Source organism: Herpailurus yagouaroundi, unplaced genomic scaffold (genome assembly GCF_014898765.1).
Source record: "Herpailurus yagouaroundi ecotype Mexico unplaced genomic scaffold, PumYag 355, whole genome shotgun sequence".
NCBI classification, from domain to species: Eukaryota; Metazoa; Chordata; class Mammalia; order Carnivora; family Felidae; genus Herpailurus; species Herpailurus yagouaroundi.
In genome coordinates this window covers 2,485,753-2,505,040 of record NW_024412572.1, presented here as the reverse complement: position 1 = coordinate 2,505,040, position 19,288 = coordinate 2,485,753, and the positions used below count along the sequence as shown (strand labels likewise).

At 46.1% G+C, this 19,288-nt stretch overlaps 1 protein-coding gene across 1 annotated transcript in view; it reads right to left on the bottom strand.

The window, feature by feature from the left end:
- The window catches only part of VWF (von Willebrand factor), a 138,075-nt gene that overhangs the window by 24,130 nt on the left and 94,657 nt on the right, over positions 1-19,288 (bottom strand). Inside the window, exons 29-39 of the mRNA XM_040462716.1 lie at positions 19,156-19,272; positions 18,920-19,060; positions 18,504-18,647; positions 17,072-17,236; positions 16,098-16,141; positions 15,618-15,795; positions 11,146-11,366; positions 9,789-9,981; positions 9,250-9,591; positions 6,684-6,883; positions 256-358 (exon numbers count right to left, since the gene is read on the bottom strand). Of these exons, the coding sequence (XP_040318650.1) occupies positions 256-358; positions 6,684-6,883; positions 9,250-9,591; positions 9,789-9,981; positions 11,146-11,366; positions 15,618-15,795; positions 16,098-16,141; positions 17,072-17,236; positions 18,504-18,647; positions 18,920-19,060; positions 19,156-19,272 (1,848 nt within the window). The remainder of the gene's footprint in view (positions 1-255; positions 359-6,683; positions 6,884-9,249; positions 9,592-9,788; positions 9,982-11,145; positions 11,367-15,617; positions 15,796-16,097; positions 16,142-17,071; positions 17,237-18,503; positions 18,648-18,919; positions 19,061-19,155; positions 19,273-19,288) is intronic.

Sequence of the window (19,288 nt, the reverse complement as noted above, 5' to 3'; positions counted from 1 at the left end):
TGGTGGCCCCTTCAAATGTGCCTTCCAGGAGACTCTGCATCTGAAGGCCAAGGTGGGGCCAGGGGGGCAGGATTAACCTCTGAGCATATCTACTCCAGGTACATACAGAAAAGGGGACCCTGAGCCCAGTGAGGTAAAGAAGTGTGGGGCAGGGTGAGGAAATGGACGTTTGTATCTGGCCCACCAGGTTTGCAGACAGGTGGCTATGGCCCAAGGAGTCCTTCCTCCAAGAGCAGCCGGGAGTGGGGAGCTCACCTCTGGCGGTGGGGCAGGGCTGTGTCGTACAGTTGACCTTCCGCCCACTGAGGCACATGCAGATCTGGCAGGGCTGGTGGGATGGGACCCAGGTTTCCAGGAACTGAAGGAAAACACAGTTCAGGGAGGGCCCAGGACACTGGGGGCACAAAGCCTCGGAGTTCAAAGAAGTCGGTCCCCCCACCTCTGGCTCGGTCTCCCCTCAGAGGGCAGTGCCTGAGCCCGGCCTCCGTACAGTTGAACACACACAGGCTGAAAGGCAGTATGAGGCTCTGGGAGAGGCGGTCCCTGCCACCGCACAAACTCCGGGGATGACGAACTACAGACTGCAGAAAACCCTCCAGTGCGGCCATCTCTGGCAGCTGCGCTAAAACTAAGCAAGGTGAGAAGATGAGGATTCCCGTGCCACGCGGCTGGCCATTTCCCCAGCCAGAGTTGGGGTGTAGCTTGAGAAACAGACTCCATTTACTTGTGGAGTTGACAAGACATGGACGGGGCAGGAAGAGCAGAGGGGAGGGCAGCAAGACTCTGAGACTCGTCACGCCGTTGGGACTGGGAGTGGCTGAGACCAGAGGGCAGTCTCTCAGATGAGGGTTCCCACAGCCCGTGAAGCAGCTTTCCCAGAGTTGGCAGGCGGCCCCACTGCAGGAGGGCCGTGAGGTCAGGGAGACCTGAACTCCTACTTGGGCCTCGCTCCCCGGGCCGGTTTCCCGCCCACGAAAGGGAGGGCACTCAGGCCTCCTCACAGGACAGCTATGGCAGGGCAGACTGTGACCAGCACGGACAGGGACCGGACCACAGAGCCGGGAGCAGGCATCCCTCTACACTCAGCCAGTGAGTCACATTCAGAGTTAAAATGAAATTCACCTTAAATTACCTGCCCCTGAATTAACACACTCTTATCCAGTAGCTCAAAGACCTCTAACAAATTCCCAGGTCAAGAAGGTTTTATTTATTCCATCTACTTCCATGGCCAGCAATCAGTCAGCCGAGAAGAAGGGAGATCAGAGGTCTTCAAGGAAAACACCCTTCCCCCAAGCTGCCGGTCCTCCTCCAGGACCTCTTACGTGTGACCCTTAACACCTTCCCTTCACTCAGTAAGTAATAACAGCCAACATCTAAAGAGCATATGCTATGTACCATGGTTTTATGTACTTTATATAAATGACTTATTTTTTTAATTTTTTAATGTTTTTATTTATTTTGTTAAGTTTATTTATTTTGAAAGAGACAGGAACAGCGTGAGCGGGGAGGGGCAGAGAGAGAGGGAGACAGAGAGAATCCCAAGCAGGCTTCACGCTGTCAGTGCAGAGCCTGATGCGGGGCTAGAACTCACGAACCGTGAGATGATGACCTGAGCCGAAACCAAGAGTCAGACAATCGACTGAGTCACCCAGGCGCTCCTATAAATGCCTCATTTAATCCTCACTGCAGCCCTCTAGTGAGGATATTTTTACCATCCCCACTTGTCAAAGGAGAAAGCTGGCACCTGCTTAGGGTCACACCATCACAGCTGCAGAGCTTGGATTTGAGCCCAGAACCCATCTTTTTAACACCATGCTCTACTGCCTCCCACCAAGAACTAGCATTAAATAGGTTCAAGATACCTTTCTAAGAACTTAACATTTATTCACTTTATATTCCTTACAATACCCCTATCAGGTAAGTACTGGCATTATCTACACTTACAAACGATGAAATGGAGACACAGACAAGGAACTTGACCAGGTGCTACATCCCAGGATTTGAACCTGGCATTCTGGCCCCAGACACCACATGCTTTCTGTACTAACTACAGCTGCCTCTCTCTTTGGTAATCACAGTGCCTGCCATGGGCAGGTCACACTGCCGGGGGGCGCTGCAGGAGTGGTGGGGACCAAATACACACACGCTCCCAGCCTCAAATGGCTGACACTCAAATTGAGGAAATAAGACTCACTGATGAAAAGCTGAATGAGATAAAAGAACTGTGATACATTCACAGCATGGCATGTGACTCAGCCATGGGAACAAACTATGGAAACATGCAACATGGATGGATCTCCAAGGTATCATGCTGAGTGAAAGAAGACAGGCAAAAAAGGAGCACCCCTTGCATGATTCCATTTATGGAAAATTCCAGAAAATGTAAATGAATCTATAGTGACAGAAAGCAGAGCAGTGGCTGCCTGGGGGTGGGAGATGGGGGTTGGGGATGTATCAAAAAGAGGCATAAGGAAACTTTTGGAGCTGATGGCAATGTTGATTAACTTGATTGTGGTGATGGGTGTGTGCATACGTCAAAACTCATCAAATTGTACACTTTACATAGGTACTGTTGACTGCATGTAAACTATACCTCAATAAAGCTGCTTTTAAAAATGAGAAATAGAAAAAGAGCCACAGCAGTGCAAAAGAAATGTTCACAGATGCTGGGGTGCTCCAGGAAGGCCCCACAAAGATGCACCTGTGCTGAGTGGGAAGGACCGGGCAGAGAAAAGGAAAAGGGATTCCAGGTGGGAACAGAAGACAGAACGTCCTTGTAGTCACCAGACAACCGTAGAGGCCTTCACTGTCGGTTCCAGGGGGCTGTGTTTAACTTGGAGGATAACTGCAGCCCGGAAGCTCTGTGAGCAGGACCCTGCCTCAAAGAGAAGAGTGTCAAATATGAACAGCCCTGGTGACAGTGAGCAGGATGGAAAAGGGAGGGACTAGCACAGGAAACCAGGGCTCTCCTAGAGGCTGGGAAGGTCCCAGGAGGCACAGGGTGCTGGCCTCAGAGGCCTGGGAATGGAAGGAGGAGGGGGACCTCTCACATCTCCCCAGGCCTCTCTCTCTGTCCTGCCTCTTTCCTGCCTTTTGCACTGATGGGGATGCAAAGAAAATGGCAAATCAAGGGATCTATGTTTACACATTTAAATGGCACAGGTGATGAAAGAAGAAAGGAGAGGATCGTATTTTTTATATGTCTTGGGGTTTTTTCCCCTTATTTTTTTGATTTTTTAATAGTTTTTTTAAGTTTATTTATTTTTTTAGAGAGAAAGACAGAGTGAAAGCAGGAAAAGGGCAGAGAAAGAGAGAGAGGGAGACACAGAATCCGAAGCAGTCTCCAGGCTCCGAGCTGTCAGCACAGAGCCTGATGTGGGGCTCAAACTCACAAACCACAAAATCATCACCTGAGCCAAAGTCGGACACCTAACCAACTGAGCCACCCAGGCGCCCCTCCTCTTTTTAAATGTGAACTTTAGACATCTAAAGTCAAGAATAAATAATACAACTTTCCCATGATCCTGAGAGTGGACAACACCACAATAGATGACCAAAATCAGGTGTTAAACCTCCTTTTCCAGAGATTTTCATTTCCCCAGGAAGCTTTAATGAGGCGGGCTGGAGGCAGGGGACAGAGTCTATGGCTCCTGAAAAAGATCTTTCTGGCTAGTGCTTAACTAAAAGCACCAGCAGCCCCCGCAGCTGCCCAACCTGTCCGGTTATGCAGCAAACACGGCACCAGGGGGCACTCTTGCACCAGGACAGGCCAACTCCAGCCAGTCCTGTCTCACCCACAGGGTTCCAGGGTGGGGCGTGACTATTTCCAGGAGAGAACAGGCATGTGAGCCAGCTGGTAAGAGAAAACTCAAGTCTTCAAAGCCCCAGGTCAGAGAAGGGACACAGCAAGTCACCATGCACCATCCACCACAGCCAAGGACCTGAGAGGAGATGCAGGTAAAATGTAAGCACTGGGCTGGCACGGAACAGGGGAGACCAGGGGGGAAACGCAGGCTCCAGGAGCTCCGTCCGGGGCGATGGAGGCAGTCCTTGCTGCCCCGCACAGCCCCCGACCACAGAGGGACAGCTGGTGCTAGGCCCTGGATCCCCTCTGAGCCGGCCACAAAGGCTCACGTGTTTACACTGCGTTTTGTAAAATAAACAAGAGCTATGGAAACTGGTAAATATTTTGCCCTTCCAAAGCTACCACCAGAGATTTATACCCTGGATTATTTCCCTGAAGAAAAGTTGTCTAGGCTTTATTTTTCTGTTAAAGAAATTTCATTTCATGGAAATGTCCTTCATGTTAGATTTTTATTCTTTCCCTGCTTTGCATGGAAAAATGGAAATTGCAAGGAGCCTGATAAGATATTTGTTTTCATCCATTTAAACTATATTTTCTGAAATAAACTGAAACTGGCTTTGTTCCCTTCATAGTTTTTGATTAACTAATTTTAATGTCCCTTGATTCTGAAATATATTTGAGAGACTGTTTCTGTGTCCAAAATATTGCACTATTTGGAAGCATTCTTCACACAACTCAAATGCATATTCCAATGTGTTGGGCATAAGGTGAGGGGACCAGTGAGGAGAAATAGAGTCAGAGGGGGTGGGTGGAGACACTAAGATAAAGTTCACAAGCTTCTAGCTCTCCACACCCTACAGCATAAGGACAGTCACAGAGCCAGAACTGCTTTGCAAACTTGAGCTTCCTTCTCATCACAGAATGCCAAAGAAGAGGGTAGGGCCCACTTCTGCCGCCCTCTGAGAGTACCTTACCACTAACAGCAAATCTGGCCTGAAACTACCACCGGGTGCTGGCACCACACATAAATGGTTCGTAACCTTCGAACCCAGCAGGAGGGCATCCAGGAGCTGTGCAGATCAGGGACAGCAAGGTAAGGTTTTATTTACTTGTTTTGGAGAGTAAGATGATACAGGTAGTTACTTCAGTCGGCAAGGTCAAATACAGCAATACTGGATGAGTGGTCCACCTTCACCCTCCTAACTCATCTACTTCACGATGAGAACAAATGGGGTCCACTCAGATAAAGCCCAGTGAGAAAACAGAGCAGATGAGAGCCATCCAGCAATAGCTGGATGATCGCCCACGCACACATGAAAACATAGTTAGCTCGAAGTGTAGCTCGCAGTTCCAAGGGGATCAATGGCAGGGCTAGAACATTATGGGATGACCTAGTGTGGTGGATAGGAATCCCAGCATAATCTCCTCATGCCATCTGAGCCTCAGTGTCCTCACCTATTCAATGGTACATGTAATAATGACCCTATGGGGTTTGGGGGAGAATCAAGGGAAATGGTCCATTTCCTGTCTTACAATGTCAGGGAGAGAATAGTGTAGTTATTGAAATTATTGTTTTTGTCATTCTCTAGATTGGTCAGCTAGCTCTACCATGAGTTCTCTGAGCTGTGATTAAATCTAGTAAGTCACCTCAGCTGGTTCACTCAGTGATAAAAGTCCTCCCTGGTAATGATGGAGATGTTAGATCTTGGGTGTAGTCCCTGATCAGAGAATACACTCTCCTTTGCTGGAAGCCAGATCTGTTCTCCCTGTACCATGCTCTGTAGTATCACTATCAGAGATGAAGGACAGGACCACTGCACACATTCACATGTGCACAGACACTACCCAGATACTACAAATGTACATTTTGTCACCTTTGAAGACATGACCGCCATCTCAGGCCAAGATGGGGGAAGACTCTGGTAAATATTCTTTCAAAATGGACTCGACAAATTCTAAGGGGCTAAAATAATTAATTACTCAATTAATTACTCAATTCCGAAGCAAATGAGCCCAAAGAAGACCTAGCAAAAATGCGTTTTCATACATCGGAAAGAGCACGCTCTTTGGAGCCAGAGTTTTAAATACTGAGTCTAATTCTCACCTCCATCATTTACAAACCATGTCCATGGGCAAAGTAAGCTCTTTAAGCCTTGGTTTTCTCTTAAAATGTTAAGTCTTCATAAGATGATGTAAGACATCCCAGTGTGTTCTGTGGAACCCTGATCCAAGAGGATGCCATACACACACACAGACATACATTCTCTCATTTGGCCACACACACAAGTTCCATGGTCAGATAAGTTTGAGAAGCAAAATCCCTCCTAACCACTGGCACTATACATTAGTGCATGAAAAGCTCTACCGAGTCCTACAATAAAGAAACCTATTTAGCTAGTGCTCTTTAAGCTCTCTTGACCACAGGTAACTGTTAATACCCTGCAAAACACACCTTGAAATAATGCTGAGATAATGAATATAGAGTGCTTAGTACAATGCAAGGTATACAATATATCTTCATAATAGCAGACATCACCATGTAAAATATTCTCTCCCCATCCCCTTCTGGGTTCCTATAGCTTTCCCCTTACATGAATATAATTACGATAACAGTAGGAGTACTTGTAGTAATATGTTGTTAATACTCTGGGGGTTTTTCACACAGCTGCTATATGACAGACCCAGGATTTGAACCGAGATGTATCTGGCTCCAAAGCCATTATGCCAAACTGCTTCCCTATCCTTCAATGATCCCCTTAAGAGTTGACCCTTGCTGCCACAGTTTGGGGGGTGGTGTGGACAATCACTGGTGAACACTTCACCCTACTGACCCGAGACAGAAGCAGCCCCACAGGAGGTAAAAGGCCAGGGCTCCTACCTGGTGCCGGACTCCATCCTCACTGACACACTGGGTACAGGCCTCCTCGGGGACACAGCTACCTTCCAGCAGGACTTGATGTGGGGGGCAGAAGCAGCCTTCTGAGGGATGGTCCCCACAGGAGCTCGTATTGCCCTCACAGAGCCGGGGGCAGCCACGCTCACAGTGGTTATACATCAGGGATGGTGGGCATGACATAGCTACAAACAGAGAATGAGGTCACACTCAGCCCACACCAACAGGGAAACAGAGGCACAGCTGATTCAAAGAGGTTGATGATCTGACAAATGTGCTGGGGTGGAAATGACTATTTCTACCCATTTTTATTCTCTCCGTTTTCCATAGAAATAGACCTTTAAGCTAGACACACGACCACAGCATAAAGACTACATTCCCCGACCTCCCTTGCAGCTTAACGTAGTCATGTCACTAAGTCCTGATTTTTTTTTCAAGGAGAATCACTTAATTCAGTACCATTCGAACTTTTTTGACAATGAATATAGTAAGAAATACATTTTACATCATAGACCAGGAATAGATAGATAGATATCAAGTAAGTTTCACAGAATACTGCATAGAATGTGCTCTATTTTCTATCCTATTCTATTCTATTTTTTTAACTTTTTTTGTTTCAAATTTTTATTTAAATTGTAGTTAGCTAACATATAATGTAATATTGGTTTCAGGACTAGAATTTAGTGATTCATCATTTACACATAACACCCAGGGCTCATATCAACAAGCGCCCTCCTTAATGCCCATCACCCATTTAGGCCCCCCCCACCCACCTCCCCTCCAGCAACCCTCAGTTTGTTCTCTATAGTTAAGTCTGTTATGGTTTGCTTCCCTCTTTTTCTTTTCCCTTCCCATGTTCTTCTATTTTGTTTCATAAATTCCACATGTAAATGAAATCATATGGTATTTGTCTTTCTCTGACTGACTTCTTTCACGTAGCATAATACGCTCTAGCTCTATCCACATCATTGCGAATGGCGAGATTTCATTCTTTTTTGATGGCTGACAAATATTCCATTATATATATACATACCACATCTTTTTTTCCCTTTTTTTTTTTCTTCGAAGATTTTATTTAAATTCAAGTTAGTTAACATATAGTATAGTATTGGTTTCAGGAGGAATCTTTTTAAAAAGACATCTCTCCATATCCTTTGTCCTTTTTCCCTTCTTCCCTCATGCTGCCATTTGGAACCTGGATGTGATAGCTAGAGCTCCATCTTTAACCATAGGGAAAAAACACGCCCAAGTGAGAACAGAGCAAAAAACTAGAGCCCAGTTTGAGACCCAGAAAGAGCTGGAGCCACCTCCCTCTGATCAGTTGTGTGACAGAATTTTCCTTGTCTGTTACTTGAGTCAAACTTAGCCCTAACTGATGATGTTAGCCTGTATATCCTTGGGAAGTCTTATGGGTCTTTCTTTTAAATATAGGTGCATTTATTCCTTTAAAAATCCTCTTAAATTAAATAAGGAATCCACAGCTATGAAGAGTTGCCTGGAGAAAAGCTACAAGTTGATTCACTTGTCCGACTCTGGCCCTGCTCAACCCCTTCCTAATGTTCTCATGGTGCCAAGGCAGGGGGCAGGACTGTCTAAGGATTTAGAGCACCAAGCATTTTCCTGTGAATGCACAATAAGTAGCCAGGGGTAGACAAAGAAATTAGTATGTAGAAAAGGACTGTGGCTAACTCAGAAACTATCATTTGCTCCTTGATCTATATAGGCAGGTTGAAAGGAGGCACTACCATCTAATGGACTCAGAACACCAGGGCTGGAAGGAACCCAGGGATTGTCCAGGCCCATGATCCTATTCTGAGATGCAGAAAGCAAGGTCCAGATAGAGAACAGCTGGTCACCTGCTGAGCTGGGACTAGGGTGCCCAAGTCCTCCAGCCACAGGTGAGATCTGTAACAGCTCTAGGATAATAAACTCCGAGACTCTGAGATGTTTGCATATATTGATTTCCCTCCAGAAAAGGTCAGGGATCATATTCAGTAACTGAGGGTGCTGAAGTTCAGTGTTCTTGTCACTCCAGCACCCCCTGAGGCATCTGATTCATCATGGTACCCCCCACATGTTAAATGATAAATGCCAAGTTCAAGTAGGGGAACTGAACTTGGGGAGGTATCTACACTAGCAATCCCGTGGTATCTGTTATTAAGACATGTCTTAATATTGAGTGGCAAAATCCACTCACACTTCAAAACCCTGCTCAGGCATGGCTTACTCTGTGAGCGTTTGCTAAACCTGGTGGAATTTCAAACTCAATATGGCTGGTCATTCTGTACTTTGCTGATGCCTATAGGTGTCTGATACATTAAAGTCACATCTGTCTGAACTGTAGAAATGCCTTCATTTGCACAGAAATCCTGCACTCAAATGACTTAAACATCTACCATCTTATTTGATCCTAAATGGGATCCTACATAATAGGAAAAGCAGGGATTTTTATCTTTATCACCCAGAAAAAGAATCTGAGGCTCCAAGAGGTTGAGCAAGCCCATGATTAGTTGGTCTTCCCGACTTCAGGAGGACGCATGTGGAGACTCACCACAGAAATTACTCCTCCTCCAGTCAACACAGACTCCTTTGGTCCGACAGAGGTGGGCGTACAGGGCAATCGCCTCACACACTTGCTCCTGGTGGCAACTGTCCTGCTGGCACATGGCGTAAAAGGTGGCTGGTGCCAGGAGCTGGTGGCATTCGGCAAACAGGGCTGAGAGGAGGAGCTGGCAGTGGGAACTGATGGAGACAGGACACTGTTCCTCGGGAACAGGCTGGCACGTCTTCCCTGGCTGCTGTACCGTCCATTCCTGGATGAGCACCTTCCAGTCTGTGGTGACCGTGCCATCCCTCAGCATGAAGTCATTGGCCCCGTTCTCATCGCAGATCCCTATACAAACGAGGAAAGACAAGATTGTTAGCCCTGGGTGCCCACCTACTGATGCTAGAGACCTGGCCGTTCTCCATCCCCACCAGCGTCTGAAACTTATAACCAACCGGACCCAGAAGCACAAGCAGCCAAGAGTCCCGAGACTAGAGCGAAGGTTTATAAATGCAAAGGGGGGACAGTCAGGAGAATGTTCTCACCACAGAGACCATACATCTTCGAAGCAAAGGTCTTGGGGCTGAGCTGCAGCTGGAACTCATTGTTTTGTGGAGTAAATGTGAAGATGTGGCCAAGATGGTTGAATCTCATCTCATACATGATGGTGCCATAGACATTGACTTCTATGTCCCCACCCACATATGGGACAGAGACCAGTCTTCCATTCACTGTCAGCTGCCCAAAGAAGAAAATGACTCATCAGTGGTCATCACAATAAAGAATCTTAGAATTTCATCTTCGCTTCTTCCTGAGGTTACTGATAGTCCCTACGCTTCTGTCACATTCAACTCCAGTGTCATCCACAAACTCTGATATCTGACAGCAGCTCTTCTAAGATGAAGGGGCTTTGCAGAGCTTGATGGGAGAACAGAGCATTACAATCCTATACAGATGGCCTGAAAGCCCAGGGGTTAAAGCCAGCCTTGAGTCTGTGTACATTCAACAGGGAAGGGCAACCCCTTCCAGAAACACTGAGAAAGTTGCCTTTTGTCAGTTCATCAGGGCGGTGTCTCCAGGAGCATCTCACAGGACTATGTTAAGTCCATTTATGTATGTATGTATGTATGTATGTATGTATGCATATTTTTGGTCACCAGCTCTTTGGAGGCCCCATTATACATCATATCAAACATACTAAAAGTCCCAGGGTGAATATAATTTTTGCTGTTAAAGGTTTTGGAAGGCTTTTTATCCTTTTGATTTTAAAATTTTGGGCTTGAGCTACTCATTTAATATAGGACTAGCTATGATTTTTCAGCAATGAATGTGCATATTCAGAAATTCTTACAAAATGAGAAGAAGGTTACTACAAGTTACTTTCACATAATGAAATATTTGTGATTTCTAAATGAACAAGAAGTTGTCATATGTAGCCTTTTGTAAACAAACATTTATTTTTATCAGTGTTGCAGCTTTCCTCTCAAATTTTGGAGCCATACGTTTTGATCAGGCCCTAAATATTTTCAAAGGCCCTAATGTAGATCCTAAATATTCTCCTTTGGAAAACGCACAGGTCCTGTGCACTGGGCTCATCATGCCTGCTGGGTAAACAGCTCTGGTGTCTCTCCCAATTTTCTGCCAGCACCAGAAACCAGCACTAGATTTGTCATGTAATGCTACCTAAAATGGATCCTTTCTTCCAAATCTGGGCCCAGAACAACATGAAATCATGCCACAAGGGAGATGAAAATAAGCTTCTCCTAAGAAGGTGGTGCTCTGCTGGTGGGGCAGAAGCTGGTGTGTCCCTAACAGACACACCAGCTAAAACCAAGTGCCACCAGAGGCTTCTTGGGGGTTCTGTTGCTGTCTTGCATGGGACCCACAGAAAGCACCTCTCACCTGCATGTCACTGTGGAGCTCAACTGAGAGGCCGTCATGTTTCACCTCAATGGACTTCATGCAGGCCTGCCTCGTCTCAGGGATGCAGGCACCATTATGGAGAATCACCTCCAGGTCCTGCTCCTTGTTTTGAAAGAGGACATAGGAACAGCTGCCAGTCAGCTTGAAATTCTGTCCATCAAAGGTCACAATGTGCCGGGTAGAGCTGCCCATGCACACACCTGAACAGGGGAGAGCAAAGGATGGGTGTGACATTATCCAAACTCCCACACATGCAAAGAGGCAGATGTTACCATTTTGCAAACAGATAAATAGAGTTGAGCGCAGAACGGGCCCTTTGAGGTCATGTAGCCTAACTTCCTCCTTTTTACAGATTAGGAATCTGAAATTATGAGAGGTAGAGAGAGCGGCTTAGCTAAGTAACACTTGGCCATTAAATATTTTTCTAGAGAAGGTTTAGAAGGACAAGTATCACAAAAAAACATGGAAAATTATACAACCATACTTCCAAAAAATGTTAACGTGTAAAGTGAATGATCTCCTCTGTAGGGATGCTTTGGCTCAGGAAACAAAGTTAAATTTCAGGGTTGTTATGACTTGTTGAAATCATGAGGATCTAAGTGTATCATGAGCTTATGAGCTCATTGTAAAGAAAGTTCACCTAAAGACACATGTGTCCTCTCAGCTGCCAAGTTTCTAATTGTACAAGTGGCCATGTTGACTTGATCCCTTAAGGGATGATCACACGAGAGAAATATTTCTGAAGCCAAAACAAATGATTGGGTCTCCACACTCCCTCATTTGCCACTCATTCATTCACACGATCAGCAAATTCTCAAGGGTCCTGTTAAAACACCACTTGGAAACACTCATCATCTTGCATCTGCATAAGATGATTCTGTAAAACCCTCCCATGGAAGGCACCACTGCCATGCATGATTTGAAAGCTAATCTTAGACCTAAAGGAAGTTGGAGATGAGCTTTCCAGAGCATCTGTGACCACAGCTATGGTGGTGGGTAAATAAAAGCCCAAGGACTGAGAGGCAGGCTCAGCGGTCTGTGAGGCTGCACTGATGTCCCTAGCTCATACCAGGTCCAGGCAACCTCCACCTGCATCCGTGGCCTGTGCGTCAAGCAGCACAGCCACTAACAAATGAAGAGCCTGGATGCACCATCTGTCAGAGCTGAGCAGCCTGCCTGGAGCTCTTCGACTCAAAATCCCCTGAGACCCGGAGCAGTCAGTCACTCCCGAGGGGCACTTGATGCCCATGCAGCAAGTGGTTCCCAACACTCGAGCTATGGAAAGTGTCACGTCTTTAGGAGATCAGCCCCTCTGCTATGAGGATGTCACAAGTTACAGGCAAAGAAGTATTAGCTCACACGTGGCAAGCTAGTGAGAATGGCTCTGCCCAGCGTCACATAAACTGTTACCATGAAGTGGGTGCTTCAGAGCCAGAGAAACTCAAGACTGAATTCTGTTCCACCCTGTGCTTATACTGTGACCTTGGATAAATTACTTCACTTCTGTGGTCCTCTCCTATGCCCTCTGCTGTCTTTGAACTGGTAGGGAGGATTTCTGGACTATGTTTTTAAGCAAAAAAGGCAAAGCTCATTTGTGAAGAAGGATGAACCTGAAATAAATGAGACTGGTTACCTGCAGGGGACATAAGTGGAAACTAGTAGAAAGCACGGAGGGATGGGAAGAGTGGAGTGACACTCTGAATAAACCTTTCTGTACATTCTCACATTTGGGGCAATGTTAGTAATTCACATACAAGAACAAATGAATAAACTCAACAAGGATGGGGATGAGGGAAACCCAAAACGAAATACAAACAGAAACAAATTGAAATCATGGTAATAAATAACATAACTACGCTGTTAGGGGAGAAACTAATCTAAATGATACAGGTGGGGTTGGGGGGAATGTACTATGTACTAAAGGCAAAAGACAAAAAGAATTGCATATGAATACTGTACTCTAGTTAGATTTGTTTTTCATCCAGGCATTGGTTAGCAATTCTGAAACTACTTTATGTGTATTCTGGGATTAAGCCAACATATAAATATATCGTGGATAATGAGAGCCAGACTCCTTACCGTGTGAGAGAGGGAGGTAGACATGTCAAAAGGACACAAGAGTAAAATTGAAAGGGTTCCCATTAGCCACATCTGAGACCATCAACCAAGAAAATAAATAATGCTAGTAATTGATTATACCCCATAGAATAAAATAAGAACCAATGAGCCCATATTGACACAAATAATTAACTGAATTAATCAATGACAGAGAAGGAAAAGTTCTTCCTTTCAATGGAATTCCAACTAGTAAATGTGACAGGGATGATGGAAATCAAAAATCACTATCTGGCAAACACAATAAAAACTGTTTCAGGTGAGGATCATCAATGCATGGTAAACTTAGTGGGTAAAAGTATATTTCCATAGTTTCAAAATATCTCTGTATATGATCATTATTAATTACGAGGAGGAAAACAGTAATTTTACAGTGGAAAAATCTGGTAAATATCACCTAAACCAAGTGATCAAACCTAACGTCACCTGTAATGAGACAAATTGATATCCTGTGTCTCCTCTTGACAAACCAAAAAAGATACAGCATGTCTTCCAGGGTATTCTTAACAAAATGTGTAACCTAAATCTAACCCAAATTGAGGGACATTCTACAAAATTACTAGCCAGAACTCTTCATAAATGTCAAGGTCATAAACATCAAAGAAATACTTAGGATCTGTTGTAGATTGAAGGAGACTACAGAAACATGACGACTTAATGTCATGTGGGATTCTGAATTGAATCCTACCTCTGAACAAAGGACATGAGTGGGACAACTGATAAAAACTGAGTAAGATGTTTACAGGTGTACTTTATGGATGTTAATTCCTGATTTTGATCATTATACTGTGATTATATAAGATACACCAAGCTGGGTGAAGATACTCAGAAATTCTTTGTATCATTTGTGCAGCTTTTTTTGTAAACCTGAAATTGTCCAAAATAAAAAGTTTTAAATATTTTTAATTTTAAAATGTTTTAAATGCTTAAAAAAATAGCCCAAATCTAGTTTTATTGCTTCTGATAAAAAGAGAGTATAAAGAGTCAAGGTTATAAAAGGAGTCAAGAGGGGTATTGAGGGACTGGATTTAAGAAGACATTTGTTTGTACAGAGTTCCTATTGCATTGTGGGTCTCACACCCCCAGGTGCCCCACTAGGGACAACCAAGCCTTGGGAACAGGACTTTCAAGAGGCCACTCCCAGAGATGGGTTTGTGTATCATGCAGTTACAGGGACCCTGGACCAGTGTCTGAAACTTAACCTGAAGAATGTAAAAGAAAGAAGCTATTACTATTGCCCAGATGTGGCTTGCTACTGTTTGGGGAAGCAGGCACACTCCACTCCCTGGCAAGGAGAAGCAGCAGGCAGCCCAATGATACAGAATCCTTCTGCACCCCAAGATTGAGTACCAGAGGAATAGAGCAGGGGAGCCTCTGAGAGCTGGCAAGGTAAAGTGGTCACCTTAAACACCTGCCAGGCCAGAGAGCACAGAGCCCTCTCACAGAAGCACCAGTCACAGGAGAACCTTCTTCAGAAGGTTCCCCAAGCTGGGGGAGAGGCAGAACACACCCCTTTCTTGGGGGCAGGCAGCACAAACTGGGAGTAGGGAGCTGTTTTAACTCTAACTCAAGGTTAAGGTTTTGGTGATTACACAGGAGTGGGCACCTAATTACCAAGTTGAGCCTTTGTTTTATAACTTAAAGTAACCATAGAACTCTTTATGAATAAACAGAGATGACACAGGTCTGGTAGCATTCTCATCCAGTCCAGGGAGATCATTTATCCTACTAAATAAACTGTCAAGGGAGGCCGAGGAATAAAATACAGTTTTGGTTTTATCCCACTGGTTGTGTCTATTTAACACAGGAATTATACGCCGGCTACGTATTACCTATGCAGCCATTTCTCCCAACCATGAGGCGGGGGCTAACCCTCCCCCACGGATGAATGCCCTCCACAGGGCTGCATAAGATGGAGTTTACTATGTCCTCCTCATAAACCAGGCCACTGTGACGATGTACCATGGCACCCAACTCCCATCCAGCTCCAGGTGTGAGTGGAGAGTTTTCTGGGGGCGTCCCTCTCACTGTTCTACTTCTACAGCATAGACTCCTAATGACTTGCCAACAGCCAAGTTGAGAAAGAAACAATCAATTATTCCTTCTGGTTATGCATTATCTGGGGAGGTGCTTTCCAAAGACACAGGAGGAGAACACCGATCCCTGGGACTGAATGAACATACATCCAAAAGACACAAGAGGGAGGGGACATGGGTGAAAGTAGCATTCTACATGTAGTGAGGAGGGAAAGGGGCTTCTGGTCTACCTCTCTGCACAGCCACGCTAAAAGCACTGCCCCTGCAACACCACCCAGGCTGATGAAGCATCGGACTCACAGGGGCAGGTCCAGCGGCAGCCACAAGTCTCCTCCACCCTGAGAGGGGGCTGGCTGTTGGGACATGATGGCCTCGGGCCTCGGTCACAGTTGACTCGATGACTCTTCAGCAAGGTCTGGCCATCTGGCAGGCAAGTAACTGTGTGACACTGGTCTGGCAGGGTCCAGATGTCCCCGGGCTACAGAAGAAAGAAGCAGATTCAGGCAGGTACAGGATGAGCCAGTCCTGCACTAAGCCCATCAACTGGGCAACTGACCCCCTCTGAGGACACAGAGACTAGGACTTGGACATGGGCCCAAGCAGCAAGGATGCAGAACACAAGATTTACAAGTGGAACGTCCCCACACATCCACACACATGCACAAAAGCAGGATATAAGAGGGAGAACTGGACCAAGACCAAAGGAGGAAAAAGGGGGAACAAGAACCCCAAATACTCATTCTTATCTTTCTTTCAAAGCCAGCGCTGAAGGGAACTCACTCTCTTCTCATTCCCTTCCTCATCCACGCAAACGCCAAGGAACCCTGAAACAGACACAATTAAGATCTGAGTTCCCATTCCCAACGTGCAGCAGAAGCCATTCACAAAGTCTGTGTGGCCCCAGGGCTAGTCCCAGAAGGGGACTTCACTCTGCAAAAAGGGTCTGACCAGGTTTGACTGTGAGTATATGCAGGTCCACCAGGTTAAGAGGTGGTCACCCTGTGGCTCTTCAGGCATGCTCTGTGGTTCTCAATAACTATGGTGATAACAACAGTAAGAACACAGCAATCTCTACAAGGCATGAAGCTTCTCAGGTCAGAAACTCCTTTTCCCATTTCATGTGTAGATCAGTGCCTAGTGAGGGGTTGGGGAGGAAATGAGGCAAGGTCCCAGAAATTCAAAAGAGACCTTTAAGAGTCCTTCCAGGAGAGCTAGCTTCCAGCAGGAAAGGGCAATAACTCTAGTAGGTTTTGACTCAGAGCTAATCACATTAGGAAAATAAATAAAATCAGATAAAAAGAATTATATATGGTAAAAATAAAAATTCTAACCTAAGTCAGTTTAAGCCATGGCACTTTGATATTAGATTCTACATTACTGTTTTTCTAAGGCCCTATATGCTCAGGCTGAGGGTGAATATAGGGCATGGGGAAGAAGACCATGGTCTGCAGGCTGCTGGGGTTCCCTGCATCTGTCTTCCACTTCTTTGTTCAAGATCACTCTGCGCCAGCAAGCATGGGTTGTCTCTGCTAAAGTCTTGATGGACAGTTAGGATGGAAGGAGGGCTTTACACAGAGAACTTTCTGGTGGTCCCTCGGATGTTTATAGTACAAACTTTCCATGAGCAGAAACTTAAAGGTCCTGGTCTATGTAACAATCTTCATTCAACGCCAGATCTTGTGCATGCATACCTTTGGGTCTCTAGAATGGGGTTTTTCCTTTTGAGGTGGTATGAAAGGCATTACAAGACTCACCAGAGCATAGCTTGTGGAAGAAGGAATTTCCTAGGGTGACCATGGTGGGAAGGTCTTCGATTCGCTGGAGCTTCACCACATTGGAGCTGGCCTTTGGGCCTGCCAAGATCCTCAGCTGGGCCTCATCATACCGATCCCCAATTCCAATGGGGATCACTGTCACTCCTGGGGTTAGCAGAGGAACAAGAAAGAGTCTGTGTTAACCTGCTTTGGTCAGGTGGGCCCAAAATGGACTGACCTGAACCTATCCCCAGCATCTGTACAGAGCCTCATGCTTCCTAGATGGGTCACATAAAGTGACCCCGTCAGCAAATATTCAGTCAGTCAACCAGTTTTAATGACACCACCCTGTGTCAGGTACTATTCTAAGCAATGGGGATACAGTGAGCCGAGCAGATGAAGTCCCTGTCTTTGTGGACCTTGCACTGGGCAAAGACAGACAAAAAAACACAAAAATAAGGAAATCTCTAGTATTTCAGACGTGGGTAAGTGCTTAGGAAAAAACAAAATGAGATATGAGGATGGGAGTGCCCGGGGTAGAAGTGGGAATTACTGTTTCATGCAAGGTGGCTGGATAAGCATTTGATGACATTTGAGCAGAGACCTGAGGTGAGGACAGAAGAAGCCAAGAGGATGTCCCAAGCAGAGTGAACGATGAGCGAAGAGGCTCTGAGCAGCAGTCTGAATGTGTGCTCCAGGGTGGCTGGAGCAGACCAAACACGAGAGGAAGTGGGTCACAGACCATGCAAATCTTCACAGCCCACACAAGGACATAACATGTTCTCTGAACGAAAGGGGAAGCCAGTCAAGACTTTGGGGCAGAGGAGTGACATGGGCTGACCAGTTTTTAAAGGGTGGCTACAGCCACCATGTTGTTTATGAACTACAGGGGACAAGGATGGCAGTTGGGATTCCATCAGAAAGCTATTACAGGGGCGCCTGGTGGCTTAGTCGGTTAAGTGTCTGACTCTAGATTTCGGCTCAGGTCATCATCTCATCAATCATTAACCCATTAGGCAGGTACTGGAAAAGGGCTTGGCACATGTGAAGGTCTGATGGTTCTCACCACCCCATAATGAGTCCCTCTGGCCTCAGACGTGGTGAGGTGGTGAGACTGGGGACAGGGCAAGGACACCACACCACTTCCAAAAGGAAAGGTGTGGAGGTCTGACCCAGCCCCAGCCCTGGACACAAAGGGAAGGCTTAAAAGTGACAGTTGAAAGCAAGCAGACAAATGAAGGACAAATGCATATTTATTACTGTTTGGTTTCTAAGTAACACAGGGATTGGTCCACTTCCTGCTGTTTGGAATCAGGCCACGGGTGGCTATTAAGCATTCACAACCATCAGGCCATCCAAAAGCAATCCCGCTAGCTGCTTTCAATCTTCTAGCAGGTTAGGAGAGTCTCGGGATTGCACACTGGACACTTACGGTTGGACCTGGCTGCATCGGCTGCAGCGTCCACCGAATCCGTGGAGACATCCATGACCAGGATGACCACCACCTTCGAGGCTCCAGGCCTGGCACCGTGGACTTCTGAGGTGACATATCGCACAGCAAAGCCCAAAGCATCCCCTGAGAATGGAGAACAGTCCACACCAAGTCAGTCCTGACGGCAGGAAATGCTGGGCATCCTGTCTCATGGCAGATCCTTAGGTCAACCAAACAGAAGGATTCAGAGACAGAGAAACACACAAATCAGATCCGGAAGAGCATCCAGGCCCACACTTTACAGGGAGGGAAACTAGCCTAAAGAGCAAAGTGACTGGCCGAGGTCACTTAGTTACATATGCCAAGAATTAAGACCAGACGAAGCTCCTGCCTCCCAGCCCATAGCACCAGGTTACCAATTCGGTTGGGGCCTCCCTCCTGCTGCATGAGGTCCACGAGGCTCAGCAAATGGACTTTCTCATAGGCCACATTCCACGGCACGTCGATGGTGGTGATGCTTCCATACTGCAGCACTGACACCTGAGTGAGCCGAGGCCCTAACAGGAAAGACAACGTGGAAATCGCACTCTGGATCAGGTGGAGCCTCAGAAAGAGCTCCTTCCCAACCTGCTCCAACAGGTGCATCGCTCACCTATGTTGGCTTTTGAAATGAAAGCCTTCGCAAAACTCTTCATTTCACCAAAATAAGAAGCTGGCAAGTTAGAGGAGCCATCCAGGAGGAGGATCACATCCAGGGGCTGGCTGCAGTCTGCAAAGACACCAAG